The following is a 20,126-nucleotide window of genomic DNA, read 5'->3' on the forward strand; positions in this document are numbered from 1 at the left end:
GCTCTCTCTGATGGACAGCTTTCTCTGAGTAGCCTAACTACCCATCTGGAGAGAGGGGAGAGATGTCAGACAAGGCCCTGATATGATTGCGGGGGATGAGGGAAAGGAGTGATGGGAGTTTGTCAGCAGCGTCTTCGACCCTGTCCCGTCCTTGACTCCCTGCCTGTAGTACACCTTGAGAAGTACACAGATGATGCTGGCCAAGCGTTTTCTCCCTGCCTGTGGTACACCTTGAGAAGTACACAGATGATGTGGTACACCTTGAGAAGTACACAGGTGATGTGGTACACCTTGAGAAGTACACAGATGATAATGGCCCAGCGTTTTCTCCCTGCCTGTGGTACACCTTGAGAAGCACACAGATGATGTGGTACACCTTGAGAAGTACACAGGTGATGTGGTACACCTTGAGAAGTACACAGATGATGCTGGCCCAGCGTTTTCTCCCTGCCTGTGGTACACCTTGAGAAGTACACAGGTGATGTGGTACACCTTGAGAAGTACACAGATGATGCTGGCCCAGCGTTTTCTCCCTGCCTGTGGTACACCTTGAGAAGTACACAGGTGATGTGGTACACCTTGAGAAGTACACAGATGATGCTGGCCCAGCGTTTTCTCCCTGCCTGTGGTACACCTTGAGAAGTACACAGGTGATGTGGTACACCTTGAGAAGTACACAGATGATGTGGTACACCTTGAGAAGTACACAGATGATGTGGTACACCTTGAGAAGTACACAGATGATGTAGTACACCTTGAGAAGTACACAGATGATGTGGTAAACCTTGAGAAGTCCACAGGTGATGTGGTACACCTTGAGAAGTACACAGATGATGTGGTACACCTTGAGAAGTACACAGATGATGTGGTAAACCTTGAGAAGCACACAGATGATGTGGTACACCTTGAGAAGTACACAGATGATGTGTACACCTTGAGAAGCACACAGATGATGTGGTACACCTTGAGAAGCACACAGATGATGTGGTACACCTTGAGAAGCACACAGATGACGCTGGCCCAGCGTTTTCTCCCACAAGGAAAGCACAGACGTAGGCAGGCAGCAGCTCGGCAAGGCTTCAGCTAGGGCCACAAGGCCACCTCCTCCATCTCCCTGTCAGTACGACCAGCAGCCCATTTCCACAGCCCCTCTCCTCTCTTTTCTTTCCTCCTCTCTGTTCTTCCCCCTCTCATTTTCTCTTGGACTCTTCAGCCATGGCATTGTCTTATCAGCTGAAGTGCGGTGGCGTGAGGAAGAGGGGGAGGAAGGGGGGGAGGAAGGGGGCATGGGTTCTGTTTGCCCAAAGTGACAGTGCAGTCCAAGAGCTTATCAAGGCCTTTGTAGATGATTGATTGGAGTTGATAAACAGGGTTGTCTGTGTGATGTTTCTGGGAAAATCTGGTTGTAGTCAACTAAGATATTTTATTTTCTCAAGTTCAGATTGTGCTTCCCTGCTGAACAGTGTCCAACATCGACCATTCAGGAGTTGAAGCTGGTTAAATGTATGAAAGAAACTGTGTTCCGGTGTAAGAGCTCAACATCCACAGAATTCAGTGGAAAGTAAAATCCTGGAGTGTCCCTCACCCAGATGAAAAAGGTATGGGAAGCGTTCCTATTCCCAGGCCCGGAGCCCGGAGCAGGTTAGGAATTAACCCAGGGGAACTCAGAGCATGTGGGTTCCGTCGGTGGCATGCATCCTTCAAGGCTAGTCCAGCGCACACAGAGCTTATCTTCCAGGGTCTCATTTTGTTTGTCCAGCGCTGAGCAAATAGAAGGTGCAATACATCTCCTGACAGTTCCCAAAGGCAGGGAGAAAACACGCTGGCCAAACAAACACTATACACTGAGTCACATAGAGGGGCTTTCTCAGGCTTTACAGAACAAACACACAGATACACCACACACACAGCGTCCCGTTGAACAGGAGTGGATTTAGGCCCCCTGGCTGGCTACCTTTCTGCTGTTGGTTTAAACAGTCTTAAGACAGCTTGGATGATGTTGTGTGAACAGCCCCCAGCAGTCTGGGCGCTGCCATTGTCCTCTGTCATATTTTATTATCTCATCAAAAAAGAGGAAATCCGATTCCCCCTTTCTGCAGGAGAGCTTATCCCTCTGTCTCAAAGCAACCTGTCACGAGAGAGAGGGGGGGGGGGGTGGGGGGGTTAAGGGAGACAGAGAATGAATGAGAGTGATTAAATGCCTCATCTGTGCCGCTTGTCCACAAAACCACCTCGTCTCCTCGTCTCACCCCCTCTGTCCTCAGTAGTGGGCTGCTAGGTTGTCTTCTCTTGCTCAATAATTACTATACTGACAGCATGACTTGTGTTGGTCCATGCAGGCGGGGCGGGGGGGGGGGGCATGTATGTGGCCGCGACAAGATCTCCTAGTTTCCGCGTGGTTACGTTTCTGTCAAAACAGACTTCAAGTTTAGATACATTTGTTCTGAGTGGTTCATGTTAGGTCTATGGTTTGGGGAGACTTAAAACAAAAGAATGAACGACGAGCTGTTACCATCAGGTATCGTCAAGTATTCTCATGGCTTGCTAGAGCATAGTGAGCTGTGGTAGTGGTCTAAGCAGCGCGCTCCGAGTATCATCAAGTATTCTCATGTCTTGCTAGAGCGTAGTGAGCTGTGGTAGTGGTCTAAGTAGCACGCTCCGAGTATCATCAAGTATTCTCATGGCTTGCTAGAGCATAGTGAGCTGTGTTAGTGGTCTAAGCAGCGTGCTCTGAGTATCATCAAGTATTCTCATGTCTTGCTAGAGCATAGTGAGCTGTGGTAGTGGTCTAAGTAGCACGCTCCGAGTATCATCAAGTATTCTCATGTCTTGCTAGAGCATAGTGAGCTGTGGTAGTGGTCTAAGCAGCGCGCTCTGAGTATCATCAAGTATTCCCATGGCTTGCTAGAGCATAGTGAGCTGTGGTAGTGGTCTAAGCAGCGCTCCGATATCATCAAGTATTCTCATGGCTTGCTAGAGCATAGTGAGCTGTGGTAGTCGTCTAAGCAGCGCGCTCCGAGTATCATCAAGTATTCTCATGTCTTGCTTGCTAGAGCATAGTGAGCTGTGGTAGTGGTCTAAGCAGCGTGCTCCGAGTATCATCAAGTATTCTCATGGCTTGCTAGAGCATAGTGAGCTGTGGTAGTCGTCTAAGCAGCGCGCTCCGAGTATCATCAAGTATTCCCATGGCTTGCTAGAGCATAGTGAGCTGTGGTAGTCGTCTAAGCAGCGCGCTCCGAGTATCATCAAGTATTCCCATGGCTTGCTAGAGCATAGTGAGCTGTGGTAGTCGTCTAAGCAGCGCGCTCCGAGTATCATCAAGTATTCCCATGGCTTGCTAGAGCATAGTGAGCTGTGGTAGTCGTCTAAGCAGCGCGCTCCGAGCATCAAGTATTCCCATGACTTGCTAGAGCATAGTGAGCTGTAGTAGTCGTCTAAGCAGCGCTCCGAGTATCATCAAGTATTCCCATGGCTTGCTAGAGCATAGTGAGCTGTAGTCGTTCATCAATTATTCTCATGTCTTGCAAGAGCATAGTGAGCTGTGGTAGTGGTCTAAGCAGCGTGCTCCGAGTATCATCAAGTATTCTCATGGCTTGCTAGACCATAGTGAGCTGTGGTAGTGGTCTAAGCAGCGCGCTCCGAGTATCATCAAGTTTTCTCATGTCTTGCTAGAGCGTAGTGAGCTGTGGTAGTGGTCTAAGCAGCGTGCTCTGAGTATCATCAAGTATTCTCATGGCTTGCTAGAGCATAGTGAGCTGTGTTAGTGGTCTAAGCAGCGTGCTCTGAGTATCATCAAGTATTCTCATGTCTTGCTAGAGCATAGTGAGCTGTGGTAGTGGTCTAAGCAGCGCGCTCCGAGTATCATCAAGTATTCTCATGGCTTGCTAGACCATAGTGAGCTGTGGTAGTGGTCTAAGCAGCGCGCTCCGAGTATCATCAAGTATTCTCATGTCTTGCTAGAGCGTAGTGAGCTGTGGTAGTGGTCTAAGCAGCGTGCTCTGAGTATCATCAAGTATTCTCATGGCTTGCTAGAGCATAGTGAGCTGTGTTAGTGGTCTAAGCAGCGTGCTCTGAGTATCATCAAGTATTCTCATGTCTTGCTAGAGCATAGTGAGCTGTGGTAGTGGTCTAAGTAGCACGCTCCGAGTATCATCAAGTATTCTCATGTCTTGCTAGAGCATAGTGAGCTGTGGTAGTGGTCTAAGCAGCGCGCTCTGAGTATCATCAAGTATTCCCATGGCTTGCTAGAGCATAGTGAGCTGTGGTAGTGGTCTAAGCAGCGCGCTCCGAGTATCATCAAGTATTCTCATGGCTTGCTAGACCATAGTGAGCTGTGTGGTAGTGGTCTCATGTCTTGCTAGAGCATAGTGAGCTGTGGTAGTGGTCTAAGCAGCGTGCTCCGAGTATCATCAAGTATTCTCATGTCTTGCTAGAGCATAGTGAGCTGTGGTAGTGGTCTAAGCAGTGTGCTCCGAGTATCATCAAGTATTCTCATGGCTTGCTAGAGCATAGTGAGCTGTGGTAGTCGTCTAAGCAGCGCGCTCCGAGTATCATCAAGTATCCCCATGGCTTGCTAGAGCATAGTGAGCTGTGGTAGTGGTCTAAGCAGCGTGATCCGAGTATCATCAAGTATTCCCATGGCTTGCTAGAGCATAGTGAGCTGTGGTAGTCGTCTAAGCAGCGCGCTCCGAGTATCATCAAGTATTCCCATGGCTTGCTAGAGCATAGTGAGCTGTGGTAGTCGTCTAAGCAGCGCGCTCCGAGTATCATCAAGTATTCCCATGACTTGCTAGAGCATAGTGAGCTGTGGTAGTGGTCTAAGCAGCGCGCTCCGAGTATCATCAAGTATTCCCATGGCTTGCTAGAGCATAGTGAGCTGTGGTAGTCGTCTAAGCAGCGCGCTCCGAGTATCATCAAGTATTCCCATGACTTGCTAGAGCATAGTGAGCTGTGGTAGTCGTCTAAGCAGCGCGCTCCGAGTATCATCAAGTATTCCCATGACTTGCTAGAGCATAGTGAGCTGTGGTAGTCGTCTAAGCAGCGCGCTCCGAGTATCATCAAGTATTCCCATGGCTTGCTAGAGCATAGTGAGCTGTGGTAGTGGTCTAAGCAGCGCGCTCCGAGTATCATCAAGTATTCCCATGGCTTGCTAGAGCATAGTGAGCTGTGGTAGTCGTCTAAGCAGCGCGCTCCGAGTATCATCAAGTATTCTCATGTCTTGCTAGAGCATAGTGAGCTGTGGTAGTGGTCTAAGCAGCGTGCTCCGAGTATCATCAAGTATTCTCATGTCTTGCTAGAGCATAGTGAGCTGTGGTAGTCGTCTAAGCAGCGCGCTCCGAGTATCATCAAGTATTCTCATGGCTTGCTAGAGCATAGTGAGCTGTGGTAGTCGTCTAAGCAGCGCGCTCCGAGTATCATCAAGTATCCCCATGGCTTGCTAGAGCATAGTGAGCTGTGGTAGTGGTCTAAGCAGCGTGCTCCGAGTATCATCAAGTATTCCCATGGCTTGCTAGAGCATAGTGAGCTGTGGTAGTCGTCTAAGCAGCGCGCTCCGAGTATCATCAAGTATTCCCATGGCTTGCTAGAGCATAGTGAGCTGTGGTAGTCGTCTAAGCAGCGCGCTCCGAGTATCATCAAGTATTCCCATGTCTTGCTAGAGCATAGTGAGCTGTGGTAGTCGTCTAAGCAGCGCGCTCCGAGTATCATCAAGTATTCCCATGGCTTGCTAGAGCATAGTGAGCTGTGGTAGTGGTCTAAGCAGCTCGCTCCGAGTATCATCAAGTATTCCCATGGCTTGCTAGAGCATAGTGAGCTGTGGTAGTCGTCTAAGCAGCGTGCTCCGAGTATCATCAAGTATTCCCATGGCTTGCTAGAGCATAGTGAGCTGTGGTAGTGGTCTAAGCAGCGCGCTCCGAGTATCATCAAGTATTCCCATGGCTTGCTAGAGCATAGTGAGTTGTGGTAGTGGTCTAAGCAGCGCGCTCCGAGTATCATCAAGTATTCCCATGGCTTGCTAGAGCATAGTGAGCTGTGGTAGTGGTCTAAGCAGCGCGCTCCGAGTATCATCAAGTATTCCCATGGCTTGCTAGAGCATAGTGAGCTGTGGTAGTGGTCTAAGCAGCGCGCTCCGAGTATCATCAAGTATTCCCATGGCTTGCTAGAGCATAGTGAGCTGTGGTAGTGGTCTAAGCAGCGCGCTCTGAGTATCATCAAGTATTCCCATGGCTTGCTAGAGCATAGTGAGCTGTGGTAGTGGTCTAAGCAGCGCGCTCCGAGTATCATCAAGTATTCTCATGGCTTGCTAGAGCATAGTGAGCTGTGGTAGTGGTCTAAGCAGCGCGCTCCGAGTATCATCAAGTATTCTCATGTCTTGCTAGAGCATAGTGAGCTGTGGTAGTGGTCTAAGCAGCGCGCTCCGAGTATCATCAAGTATTCTCATGTCTTGCTAGAGCATAGTGAGCTGTGGTAGTGGTCTAAGCAGCGCTCCGAGTATCATCAAGTATTCTCATGTCCTGCTAGAGCATAGTGAGCTGTGGTAGTGGTCTAAGCAGCGCGCTCCGAGCGTCAGAGTCCCACTGCTGGGTCATGGTAAAAAACAACATTGTGAGTGTCGAGGAATGCGTGTATAGACATTCTGGGGACCTCCTCAAATGCCCAAAGTCGCTGGCTATTTCGAGTGATCAGTCTGTGTATGTGTGTGTGTGAGGATTAATGAATGCTGGGTAAAATATTAGTGTTGCCAACAACACTCTTCTGCTTTTTTTTGTTCTTCCCTTCTCTGTCTCCCTCTCTTTTCCTTTCCTCTTCTCATATTGTGTTACACTGGGGAAGAGCAGCATAGTATCTCTTTTCATGAGAGCTCTTGTTTTGGACACTTTCACTGCCCCACCTCCCACTCTCCCTCCCTCTCTCCCATCCTCTATCCCTGTCCAGAACACACTGAGTGTGTGACAGGACAAAAACATTTATATTCCAGAAAGTCTGATGTCTTCATCAGCAGAAAGGGAATGTGACTCGCAGTGCTGCACCATTGTGTGTCTGTGTATGTGTGTATCTGGGTGAGTGTGTCTGTGTGTGTGTCTGTGTGCATCTGGGTGAGTTTGTGTGTGTGTGTGTGTGTGTGTGTCTGTGTGTGTTTGCATCTGGGTGAGGGTGTGTGTGTGTGTGTGTGTGTGTGTGTCTGTGTATGTGTATGTGTGCATCTGGGTGAGTGTGTGTGTGTGTGTGTCTGTGTGTGTTTGCATCTGGGTGAGTGTGTGCATGTGTGTGTGTCTGTGTGTGTGTCTGTGTGCGTGTGCGTGCGTGTGTGTGTGTGTGTGTGGTTGACTTAGAGAGGTCAGCTTCAGATACGTCGTTCCTTTCATTCAGTCACCCTATTTGCCTTTTTCAGCCCCCCCACTCTCTCTCTCTACCTTTATTCTGTTATCCCCCAACATTTTCTGCCCCTTTCAGACATCACTCTCTCTCCTCTCTACCTTTATTCTGTTATCCCCCAACATTTTCTGCCCCTTTCAGACATCACTCTCTCTCCTCTCTACCTTTATTCTGTTATCCCCCAACATTTTCTGCCCCTTTCAGACATCACTCTCTCTCCTCTCTACCTTTATTCTGTTATCCCCCAACATTTTCTGCCCCCTTCAGACATCACTCTCTCTCCTCTCTACCTTTATTCTGTTATCCCCCAACATTTTCTGCCCCCTTCAGACATCACTCTCTCTCCTCTCTACCTTTATTCTGTTATCCCCCAACCTTTTCTGCCCCTTTCAGTCATCACTCTCTCCTCTCTACCTTTATTCTGTTATCCCCCAACCTTTTCTGCCCCTTTCAGACATCACTCTCTCTCCTCTCTACCTTTATTCTGTTATCCCCCAACCTTTTCTGCCCCTTTCAGACATCACTCTCTCTCCTCTCTACCTTTATTCTGTTATCCCCCAACCTTTTCTGCCCCTTTCAGACATCACTCTCTCTCCTCTCTACCTTCATTCTGTTATCCCCCAACCTTTTCTGCCCCTTTCAGACATCACTCTCTCCTCTCTACCTTTATTCTGTTATCCCCCAACCTTTTCTGCCCCTTTCAGACATCACTCTCTCTCCTCTCTACCTTTATTCTGTTATCCCCCAACCTTTTCTGCCCCTTTCAGTCATCACTCTCTCTCCTCTCTACCTTTATTCTGTTATCCCCCAACCTTTTCTGCCCCTTTCAGACATTACTCTCTCCTCTCTACCTTTATTCTGTTATCCCCCAACCTTTTCTGCCCCTTTCAGACATCACTCTCTCTCCTCTCTACCTTTATTCTGTTATCCCCCAACCTTTTTTGCCCCTTTCAGTCATCACTCTCTCTCTCTCTACCTTTATTCTGTTATCCCCCAACCTTTTCTGCCCCTTTCAGTCATCACTCTCTCTCTCTCTACCTTTATTCTGTTATCCCCCAACCTTTTCTGCCCCTTTCAGACATCACTCTCTCTCTCTCTACCTTTATTCTGTTATCCCCCAACCTTTTCTGCCCCTTTCAGACATCACTCTCTCCTCTCTACATTTATTCTGTTATCCCCCAACCTTTTCTGCCCCTTTCAGACATCACTCTCTCTCCTCTCTACCTTTATTCTGTTATCCCCCAACCTTTTCTGCCCCTTTCAGACATCACTCTCTCTCCTCTCTACCTTTATTCTGTTATCCCCCAACCTTTTCTGCCCCTTTCAGACATCACTCTCTCTCCTCTCTACCTTTATTCTGTTATCCCCCAACCTTTTCTGCCCCTTTCAGACATCACTCTCTCTCCTCTCTACCTTTATTCTGTTATCCCCCAACCTTTTCTGCCCCTTTCAGACATCACTCTCTCTCCTCTCTACCTTTATTCTGTTATCCCCCAACCTTTTCTGCCCCTTTCAGACATCACTCTCTCTCTCTCTACCTTTATTCTGTTATCCCCCAACCTTTTCTGCCCCTTTCAGTCATCACTCTCTCTCCTCTCTACCTTTATTCTGTTATCCCCCAACCTTTTCTGCCCCTTTCAGACATCACTCTCTCTCCTCTCTACCTTTATTCTGTTATCCCCCAACCTTTTCTGCCCCTTTCAGACATCACTCTCTCTCTCTCTACCTTTATTCTGTTATCCCCCAACCTTTTCTTCCCCTTTCAGACATCACTCTCTCCTCTCCGTGTCTTTGTAGGGCCCTCCTTTAATTTGGACAGCGAGAAGTTGTTAAAAGCCCTATGAAATATGTATGAAGGATTGTGAGCGTCGCGATTGGCCCTGTTTACCAGCCAACCGAGCGAATGAGCAGCCACACAGGATAATCCCCCACAATGCCTCTGGAACAAAGGCCCAATAGCTGACCCGAGGGAGGGAGGGATGGGGGAGCAGGGGGGGACAGAGAGGGGACAGAAAGGGGGACAAAACAGTTAAAGCTTTCTGCTGGCCACGACAAGCAGGCAGCTCGTACACACACACACACGCATGCACTCACTCACTCACTCACTCACTCACACACTCACACACTCACACGCGCACACATGATCACAGACAAAGGGCTCAGGGACAAGAATAACTCCCACTCTCTCTTGCTCCTGCTTTTCTCTCTCCACTTACATCTCCCTCTCCTCTCTCCTCTCTCCTCTCATCCTTTCCTCTCTCCCTCTCACCCTCTCCTCTCATCTTCTCATCTCACCCTTTCCTCTCACCCTCTGCTCTCTCCCTCTCCTTCCCCCTCTCCCTCTCCTCTCTCCCTCCTCTCCTCTCACCCTCTCCTCCTACCCTCTCACCCTTTCCCCTCTCCCTCTCCCTCTCCTCTCATCCTTTCCTCTCTCCCTCTCCTCTCTTCTCACCCTCTCCTCTCTCCCTCTCCTCTCACCCTCTCCTCTCTCCCTCTCCTCTCACCCTCTCCGCTCTCCCTCTCCTCTCACCCTCTCCTCTCACCCCCTCCTCTCATCCTCTCCTCTCTCCATCTCCTCTCTCCCTCACATCTCACCCTCTACTCTCTCCCTTTCCTCTCACCCTCTCCTCTCTCTCTGTCTGTCTCATCCTCTCCTCTCTCCCTCTCCTCTCACCCTCTCCTCTCAACCTCTCCTCTCTCCCTCTCCTCTCACCCTCTCCTCTCAACCTCTCCTCTCTCCCTTTCCTCTCACCCTCTCCTCTCTCCCTCTCATCCCATCCTCTCCTCTCCCTCTCCTCTCACCCTGTCCTCATTCCCTCTCCTCGCACCCTCTCCTGTCCTCTCACCCTCTCCTGTCCTCTCACCGTCTCCTGTCCTATCAACCTCTCCTCTCACCCTCTTCTGGCCTCTCAACCTCTCCTCTCACCCTCTCCTCTCCTCTCATCCTCTCCTCTCTCCCACTCATCCCATCCTCTCCTCTCTCCCTCTCCCACTCTGTCCCATCCTCTCCTCTCTCCCTCTCCTCTCACCCTGTCCTCATTCCCTCTCCTCTCACCCTCTCCTGTCCTCGCACCCTCTCCTCATTCCCTCTCTTCTCACCTTCTCCTCTCCTCTCTCCCTCTCCTCTCACCCTGTCCTCATTCCCTCTCCTCTCACCCTCTCCTCTCCTCTCTCCCTCTTCTCTCACCCTGTCCTCATTCCCTCTCCTCTCACCCTCTCCAGTCCTCGCACCCTCTCCTCATTCCCTCTCTTCTCACCTTCTCCTCTCCTCTCTCCCTCTCCTCTCTCCCTCTCCTCTCACCCTCTCCTCTCCTCTCAACCTCTCCTCTCACCCTCTCCTGTCCTCTCAACCTCTCCTCACCCTCTCCTCTCACCCTCTCCTCTCCCCTCTCCCACTCGTCCCATCCTCTCCTTTTCCCTCTCCCACTCCGTCCCATCCTCTCCTCTCTCCCTCTCCTCTCACCCTGTCCTCATTCCCTCTCTTCTCACCCTCTCCTCTCCTCCCCTCTCACCCTCTCCTCTCACCCTCTCCTCTCCTCTCCTCTCAACCTCTCCTCTCACCCTTTCACTGCTTCTATTCAGTCTTTACTTTCTCACTTGCACCCTCTTCCTCCCTCATCCTCTCTTTCTCCTCACACCCTCTCTCCCCTTCCTCTCTCTACTTCCCTCACCACTCCTTCCCTCGGCACTCCCTCCCCCTCCCTCTCGCCCTCTCAGTCAAGAGGATCTGAAATACCAATACCCTTTTCTCCTTGACTTTGCCTTCTCCTTGCAGTCAGCGTTTTACTGTCCTTTTATAGTCAAAACGTCAGGAGAAATTCCATGCAGGAATATTCTTAGTAATGCAGCACTCCCTGCGTCTCGCACTGCACTAGACCGCTGCCTGCCTTCCTGCCTGCCGGGCTGGTGTCTATAGGGTCACAGTCTGCTGCTTCCCAGGTCAATGTGTCACTGTTTTTCAGTGGCACAAGCCCAAACAGAATTGGGTCTGTTTTTTAGATTGTGTCGTTAAGTAGTTCTACATGAATAAGATGAGGTGTTTTGTACAGTAGGTTGAATGAACTGGTGTAGCCCTGGATGACCCTTCACTGCTCTAGCACACAATTACAACAACAAATCAGTCATACACTTTCTTATTCACGATTCACCTTTTCACACACACACACACACACACACACACACACACACACACACACACACACACACACACACACACACACACACACACACACACACACACACACACACACACACACACACACACACACACACACACACACACACACACACACACACACACACACTCCATTCATCACCCTGAGGGGGGTGTTTGGCTGTCCAGTGCTGTCTGTGTGTGTGTTCCGGTGGCCACTAACCTTGCTGTGTCCTGACACTCCTGATGAGTTTCTGCAGGACACAGGAGGAGAGGAGTCGAGTGCGCACAGTCAGGCGTTTGGGCAAGCTGCTGGGTGTGTGAGTGTGTCTGAGTGTGCCTGTTCGTGTGTGCGTGGGTGTGTGTGTGTGTGAGTCTACCCGCATGTCTGCCTGTGTGTGCTTCTGTATGTGTGTGTGTCTGTGGCTGCAAAGGGAGGCGGACAGGCAGGGAGGCAGTCAGCATTATCCAAGCAGGTGACCCCTGAAGGCTGCATCGCTCTGGGGCTTTGAGTGAAGGAGAGAGGATCAGCCAAATACACCAGGGCTGTGTGTGTGTGTGTGTGTGTGTGTGTGTGTGTGTGTGTGTGTGTGTGTGTGTGTGTGTGTGTGTGTGTGTGTGTGTGTGTGTGTGTGTGTGTGTGTGTGTGTGTGTGTGTGTGTGTGTGTGTGTGTGTGTGTGTGTGAGTCTGTGTCTGTGTGTGTGCATACACGTGCTTGCGTGCACACGTGTGTGCGTCATGTCTCTCTCTCTCACAGTGTGGGATGTGTCATCTCCTTGGCTCAAGAGGTGTGTGTCTATGTGTGCAGACGTGCATATGTGTGTGTGAGTGCTGGCTCGGTGGAAGGTGTCACAGATCTTTGCCAGACTAATAATCTCTGTGGTGTCAGTGAGCAGAGCTGTGAGGGACACTAAAGAGCCTGTGTGTCTGTGTGTTCCCAAAGCATTTCACTTCCTCTTTTCAGGCTCCCTGCATGCGGTTGTTTGGGTTCAGATTTACAGTATACCCATAAAGACGTCTTTCTGATGCTGGGGGGAGGAGGAGGGGAGGAGGAAGGTGGTGATATAAACCTCAGAATTGACAAGAAATGAGCCGTCATAAGTCGCAATACAAGTGTGGATTTTAGTGGGCTTTTTAAGGAAGTAGCGACTGAAGAGGCAGGAGATACACTACAGAACATCACATGGCTTCTCTTCACAGCCACTAACTAAACCCTTTATTCTGTTTCACATAAAAACAGTGTGTTACTGTAAATGATACAATGACTTCCCACCCCACAACTATAATTTTTGCAAAATGTGAGACCGTTCATTCATGTAATTGGTCACATACACATTTAGCAGATGTTATTGTGGGTGTATCGAAACGCTTGTGTTTCTAGCTCCAACAATGCAGTAGTATCTAACAATACACAACAATACACACATCTAAAAGTAAAAGAATGGAGTTAAGAAATATATAAATATTAGGACGAGTAAATATTATGGTCTGATAATATTCTAATATGTTTGTTACAGTTCATCCATATATTCAGTGTACAGTATATATGGCTGTTGCAGTCATCAAACCCACTGTTAGGGTGTTGCTCTCACTGTGCTCTACCTCACCAAGCCATCAGGAGAACCAGGAGTAACGCCCCCTGTCTTCTGTGTGTGTGGGTGCAGGTTCCAGAGCGGTTCCTGGAGGTGGCTCAGATCACGCTGCGTGAGTTCTTCAATGCCATCGTGGCAGGCAAAGACGTGGACCCATCCTGGAAAAAAGCCATTTACAAGGTGATCTGCAAGCTGGACAGCGATGTGCCCGAGGTCTTCAAGTCACCCAACTGTCTCCAGGAGCTTCTACATGAGTAACCATCCCTGCTCCGCCCCCCCCCCCCCCCGCCCGACGCTTTCTGCTTTTTCAGATTTTCAGATTTGTATTTCTTTCCCTATTCTATGATTTTCCTGTTTTTTGTTCAAGTATGAAGTATGAAGTAGCATTCCGCCCCATCTGAAGCCTCCTGGCCTGGTCCTAAATGATCTAACTATTGTGTTGTTGTTATTCCCATGATTAGGATTATTATTTGTTTTTTAAATGATTCTGCTGATCTGAAGAGACGTTGATCCTATTGGGTGTTTTGGACTGTGTGAACCCTGACCTTTCTGCCCTGATTGACTAGAAACACTAGGGAGGGATCCCCACTATGCGCAGGGAGGGGCTTCCCACTATCCTGTACCCTACCTACTCTAAGGAGGACCCTACAATCCTAGTGTGGTCACCAATAGACTTTGGCCACTACACTACAGAGGGGCCCTATGTTACTGGGGTGCTCAATAGGCTCACGCCACTGTGCAAGGTTGCTCCCTAATAGGTGGTTCCCACTACTATGGCTGTCCCAGGGAGGACAACACACTACACCATGCTGCCTGCAGCCTAATGACTTTATTAACTGCTGGACAATACTGGACTACTAGTTAGTACTGGTCTGGACTGGTATACCTGTCTGGACTACTAGTACTGGTCTGGACTGGTATACTGGTCTGGACTACTAGTACTGGTCTGGACTGGTATACTGGTCTGGACTACTAGTACTGGTCTGGACTGGTATACCTGTCTGGACTACTAGTACTGGTCTGGACTGGTATACTGGTCTGGACTACTAGTACTGGTCTGGACTGGTATACGTGTCTGGACTACTAGTACTGGTCTGGACTGGTATACTGGTCTGGACTACTAGTACTGGTCTGGACTGGTATACCTGTCTGGACTACTAGTACTGGTCTGGACTGGTATACTGGTCTGGACTGACTATACTGGTCTGGAATGGTATACTGGTCTGGACTACTAGTACTGGTCTGGACTGGTATACTGGTCTGGACTGGTATACTGGTCTGGACTGGTATACTGGTCTGGACTACTAGTACTGGTCTGGACTGGTATTCTGGTCTGGACTACTAGTACTGGTCTTGACTGGTATACTGGTCTGGACTACTAGTACTGGTCTGGACTGGTATTCTGGTCTGGACTACTAGTACTGGTCTGGACTACTAGTACTGGTCTGGACTACTAGTACTGGTCTGGACTACTAGTACTGGTCTGGACTGGTATCAGCCACCTAATGAGCTCTACCATGATGTTTTGAAGTGTGTTTTCTGCGAGTAGGGTATTGTGTTTATTGAGTGTATATTATTCTTATTCTTGTTGTTGTTATTATTATTATTTGTCATCATTGCTTGCTAAAGATTGGCACAGATTTGTTTGTCTCTTGACAACGTTACAGAAAATAAATTATTATTAATATTCCGAAAGAGTATAAATTCTCTACATATAATTACTTTTCTCTGAGCAATTTAGGCACAAGCCTCTTTCTCATTTCATATCCCCCCCCTCTGTCTGTTTGTGTGGGTCCAAGTTGTGTTTGATTTTCTCTGCTGATAAGGCAGACACTGGCGGAGGGAGTAGGCCTCAGTCCTGAGGCTCAAGTAAAAACAGAAGGGGAACATGAGTCTCAACCCTAGGCTTTACACAAATAGAAAACAATGCTGTAAAATTGAAGAGGTGTTGGTTTGGAAGAGCACATGGTGCAACCAGTGGCAGTGTACAAATGCAGAGGTCTGTGGGCAGCGGCACACACACACACACACACACACACACACACACACACACACACACACACACACACACACACACACACACACACACACACACACACAGAAACACGCAGCGTGTGACCTTTTGAGTGCGTTAAGACAAACCGGTTACGGTCTGACTTTATGACTTGTCATTGTTTCAAGGCCACATCGACTCCAGCGTTGAAATAGCAATGTTGCACATGTTGGCCCCGCACATTTACGGGCCATTCAGTCAGGATTTCATCATTCATTCATACACACGACACAGTTGGTGGGACATGGTATGTGTGGATGAAAGGGAAGGCGGTAATGCTTTATTTTACAGTCCAATGAGGAGCGGAAGCTACTTACTGCTACTTCATTTATTCCAAATGAAAGAGATGTGGTTATGACCAGGGAGTAAATGGTATGCAGTGGTGCATACATCCCAGACAAACTAAAGTATCATTATTAGCTCATTATTCTGTTGTTACCATTGCCAGGTACTTTAATACCAAGTAAACATAGGACTTTAATAAAAGTACTGGAAAATAAAGTGTACCCGGGAAGGCCCCAGTTTTCTCTGTGATAATGGCTTTTTGCAATGCAATTTATCTCAGCAACATAAATAGTCAAACTATTCCATTCTGTGATGAAGTTAATGACAAGGTTAACTATGAGAACAAATATGAAGCTACGTTCCAAGCAAATTAAAAGTTTATATAATATTTTACTACAAAGCACTGTACTAATATTTGATGGAATTGTATTTAAAAACAGTGAAATGAATAGGTAGCTAGGTAAATAAACAAATGGATAGCCAAATATTAAAGTGAGGAGAGATGTATATTTTCCAGACCATGTCAGCTGACCAGAAGAAAAAAAACAGATTCTATCTATAGCCTAAAACGGTGGCCTCGAGTCTTACCTTGTCAGCTCACAAGGTCATGGAGAAACTGAGACAATAGAGACACACAGATGTTCATTAATAGTAAATGTATGGACACAGACACCTTTCCCCTCCTATGTCTTCTTCTCTGCAATATTCACCTGGCTCAGTGCTAGCTGCTCCTTTCTCCCTGAACAATGCAAGGTTAGAGGTCACCACTCAGCCTAGAGGGAAATGAACCTCTCAGAACCATAAAGACAGAGACAAAAGGGCTCTATTCAATCCGTCTGTGGAAATTCATCGTTACAGCGTGATTGAAATTTAAAGGCAATGTTCCCGCACTGCAGATGTCAGCTCAATAGGAAATTACCTTTAAATTTCTATCTTGCAATCTGTAATGCTTCAGCAAAACAGATTCAATAGAGCCCAAAGACTCTAAACATGGAACAAAACTCACATGATTCTCCCAATTCCAAACAAGCGCATCTATAGATTGTATACTTAAAGATTCTGACAATGATACAGTATAATTCCATGAGAGTCCCTATGCAGTTTATTCAGGTATTGATGCATTCACACAGAAACACCATTCCTTGATTCATACCAGTGAAATACGTTGACATTCAACATTTTGATCTAGTTGAATCCTGTTATCTTGTTTTGTTTGAAGCTACCGGCACTGAATTTGCTACGAATACAATATAGCAAATAGTAGTTACTTGTCCTTTGAAGTACATTCTAAGCACTGAAAGATCACATAGGCTACTGTGTGTGTGTGTGAGTGTGAGCGAGTGAGTGTGTGTGTGTGCGTGTGCTGTGTGCGTGTGCTGTGTGTGTGTGTGTGCGTGCTGTGTGTGTGGGGGCGTGTGCGTGCTGTGTGTGTGTGTGTGTGTGTGTGTGTGTGTGTGTGTGTGTGTGTGTGTGTGTGTGTGTGTGTGTGTGTGTGTGTGTGTGTGTGTGTGTGTGTGTGTGTGTGTGTGTGTGTGTGTGTGTGTGTGTGTGTGTGTGCTCACTGGTCATCGCCCCGACCTCAGCCACGTCGGCTTTGGTTTGGTGTGTCACAAGATGAAAAGGAGCAGGTTAACCTGCTGACTTGTAAAGGCGGCACAAAGCGCCTGACAAAAGGAGGAGAGAAAGGAGGAGAGCTACTCCCTTCATTATGTTCACCCGCAGACACGGTTCTTCTTAAGATCCAAGTCCTGAGAGCGGGGATGATGGGTTTGTCTGTGTTTCAAAGCACCAGCCAACGGCTTAAAAGAACCTGTAACACAAAACAAAGGATAGGAAGGACACTTTTATCTGATACACGGATTAATATCACCCCCCATCCCCTCTCCCTTCCCCCCTACAGCCCCACCCTAAGAAGGAGTTCCTGTGCATTGTGCAGCTGAACAGATTATTCCTGACTCTTATTTCTAAACAGATTACTGCTGGTTAATAACAACTCTTCTTTAACTGGATTAGAAGGATCTTTGTTTAGGTTTTTCTTATTGCTTTGTTTGGTTTCAAATGATATCGAACTGCATATATATATCTTTTTTTCAATTGTAAAATACAAATTGATTACAAAAAAAGCTAATAGGAGTGAACTTTTGGGAAGGATCTCTGTCAGGAATTGTGTCATGAAGCATGACGTTTTGAGAGTATTTTTTGTGATTTCTTACTTTTTCCGATCTGTTACGGAAAAAAGCGATTCGTTGGTCTCTTAAACGTAGAATACAAGCAATAGAAGTAGTTCGTGCGGGTTTTGTGAAGACTTTTCATTTGATTTATTCGCATTTTGTGTTGGGTGTGTTTTGGAGATAAAAAAACAGACTTGTGTTTTTGAATCCTTTTTTGGGCGGCATGAAATGTGATGCTGTAACTGTACATGTTGAAGAAGGGAACGATCGCTCCCGAGTCTTAACACGGCTTGGAAGGGGAGAGCGCGAGGGAGGGATGACAAATAGAGAGACAGAGAGAACGAGTGAGATATGACATAGACTCTCACTACATGCTCTCCAACCTGTCTTTCCCAAAGAACGCCCCGAATATATGTTCTCCTCTGTGGGCGATGCCCTTCAATCTGAGTCAGCATCCCCTTTCTGCTGACAGAACATGGCGGAGTTGTCCCTTCATTATGATGTCATAGTTCCCTGTTGGCAGTGGATCCAGACTGGCCCACACAATGGCGTTGGTGTTTCCCTCTTTACGAACCAAGAGAGACTTTAGTGAGAGAAAAACTGGAACTTACTGTCCCCATAGATGACTGGTGTAGGAGTGGAGGGGAAAACACTACTGTAAACATACTGTACAGCAGTCAGTTACCCTACACTATGCATTGTGTCTTTGGGATATAATAGAACTAGTCTAAATGCTGGGGGTATACAGATTTAACAAGAGTTTGAATCTTTGTGGAAAAAGGGCTAAGATAATGTTGAGGTTCCATGCATGCATGTGTGTTTGTGTGTGAGAATGAGAACCTGTGAACCAGTGAGTGACACAATTCTCAACACAGAGGCTTACATTTTGGGATGGTACTCTCCCCCACCCCTGTGAGTACCATCCCAAAATGTAAATGATTCTCATTAACGGCTGGGCGACATGTGTGTGTGTTTGCGAAGTAAATTTCCATTCATTTTATGACCTGCTTTAAGGGGGTCTGTTTCTCAATGGTTTTCACTAGTAGTTTTTCGGGGGGCTCTTTTGTAAATATCAATGACGTGGAATTTAAAGTGATAAATACTGCCTTTGTATTATTTAGCAATATGTTGTATATAGCATTTTGTTTATGCTTTTTGTATAACATTATTAATCAGATCTAGTGCAGTAATTCCATCTGAAATTGCCATGGCTCATATATACAGTGTAATTTGTTACATACAGAGTTTAGTAAGTTATAGAAAAAATAAAAATCAAATATGGCTGATTTGACCTTTTTTTCTGTTGTTGTTGGTGTCTATTTGTCTTGCAGATTTGATGTAATTTATTGGTTTAATTTATCCTAATTTATTCAATGTTGTATTTTTTTTCAACCAATGAAGGCTGTTCTGTATTTTATCATGAAGTAGAACCAATCCAATTCAATATTAAGTCGACTTAGAAAAAACAGATTTTATCAAGGATACTTAAGAGCACTCAATCAATTCTCAGAAATTGTTACATGGGGATTTTGGCAGCTAAATTGAACTGGAAAATGTTCTAAAAGGTACTTTTAGTTTGGGGAGAGGTAGAGGACATAAAAGAAAAAAATACAAGTATTTTTCTTTTTTCTCTCCAGGCTTTTCCCCCTCTACTGTTGTGGGCCTCCCCAAAGACAGTAGTTGAATTGCCTTTCGTGCCTTCATCCTCTATGAACTGAATGTATGTGCAGTATATATGCAAGCTTGTGCAAAATTATGAAACATTTAAATAAAAACAAAAGAAAAAGATTACAGAATGTCTGACTCACCAAACAAATCTTTACAGTAAATTTGACCAACATAGCGTGTGTATGTGTGCGTTCTCCATGATGCTTTCAATCAGAATTATACCAGAGGATTGGGTGGAGAGCTGAGCGGAGGCCTCTCTCGTGACCTCTGACACCTGCTGCCCTCCACAAGCATCACAGATGACTGCAGAAGCCGCCTCATCAGGATAAATGCAGCAATAAACACACAGATCAGGATTTAAAGCATTGAACACAGCCTTCTGATATCTTGTGCACACACACACACACACACACACACACACACGTGTTCGTTATGAACATGATACTTTGCATATTCACAATTTCTCATGTCTATATTTCTTTATCCTCTCTCTCTCTCTCTCTCTCTCTCTCTCTCTCTCTCTCTCTCTCTCTCTCTCTCTCTCTCTCTCTCTCTCTCTCTCTCTCTCTCTCTCTCTCTCTCTCTCTCTCTCTCTCTCTCTCTCTCTCTCTCTCTCTCTCTCTCTCTCTCTCTCTCTCTCTCTCTCTCTCTCTCTCTCTCTCTCTCTCTCTCTCTCTCTCTCTCTCTCTCTCTCTCTCTCTCTCTCTCTCTCTCTCTCTCTCTCTCTCTCTCTCTCTCTCTCTCTCTCTCTCTCTCTCTCTCTCTCTCTCTCTCTCTCTCTCTCTCTCTCTCTCTCTCTCTCTCTCTCTCTCTCTCTCTCTCTCTCTCT

At 47.1% G+C, this 20,126-nt stretch overlaps 1 protein-coding gene across 3 annotated transcripts in view; it reads left to right on the forward strand.

Annotated features, from left to right (window-relative positions):
- Window positions 1-14,810, forward strand: part of LOC123995198 (prospero homeobox protein 1-like) — a 47,272-nt gene extending 32,462 nt beyond the window's left edge. For all 3 annotated transcript variants that reach the window (XM_046298622.1, XM_046298623.1, XM_046298624.1), the window contains exon 5: window positions 13,193-14,810. In XM_046298622.1, coding sequence (XP_046154578.1) covers window positions 13,193-13,378 — 186 coding nt within the window. In that variant the 3' untranslated portion in view covers window positions 13,379-14,810. The remainder of the gene's footprint in view (window positions 1-13,192) is intronic.
- The last annotated feature ends 5,316 nt before the right edge of the window (window positions 14,811-20,126 follow it).

Source organism: Oncorhynchus gorbuscha, linkage group LG14, assembly GCF_021184085.1.
Source record: "Oncorhynchus gorbuscha isolate QuinsamMale2020 ecotype Even-year linkage group LG14, OgorEven_v1.0, whole genome shotgun sequence".
Lineage (NCBI taxonomy): Eukaryota > Metazoa > Chordata > Actinopteri > Salmoniformes > Salmonidae > Oncorhynchus > Oncorhynchus gorbuscha.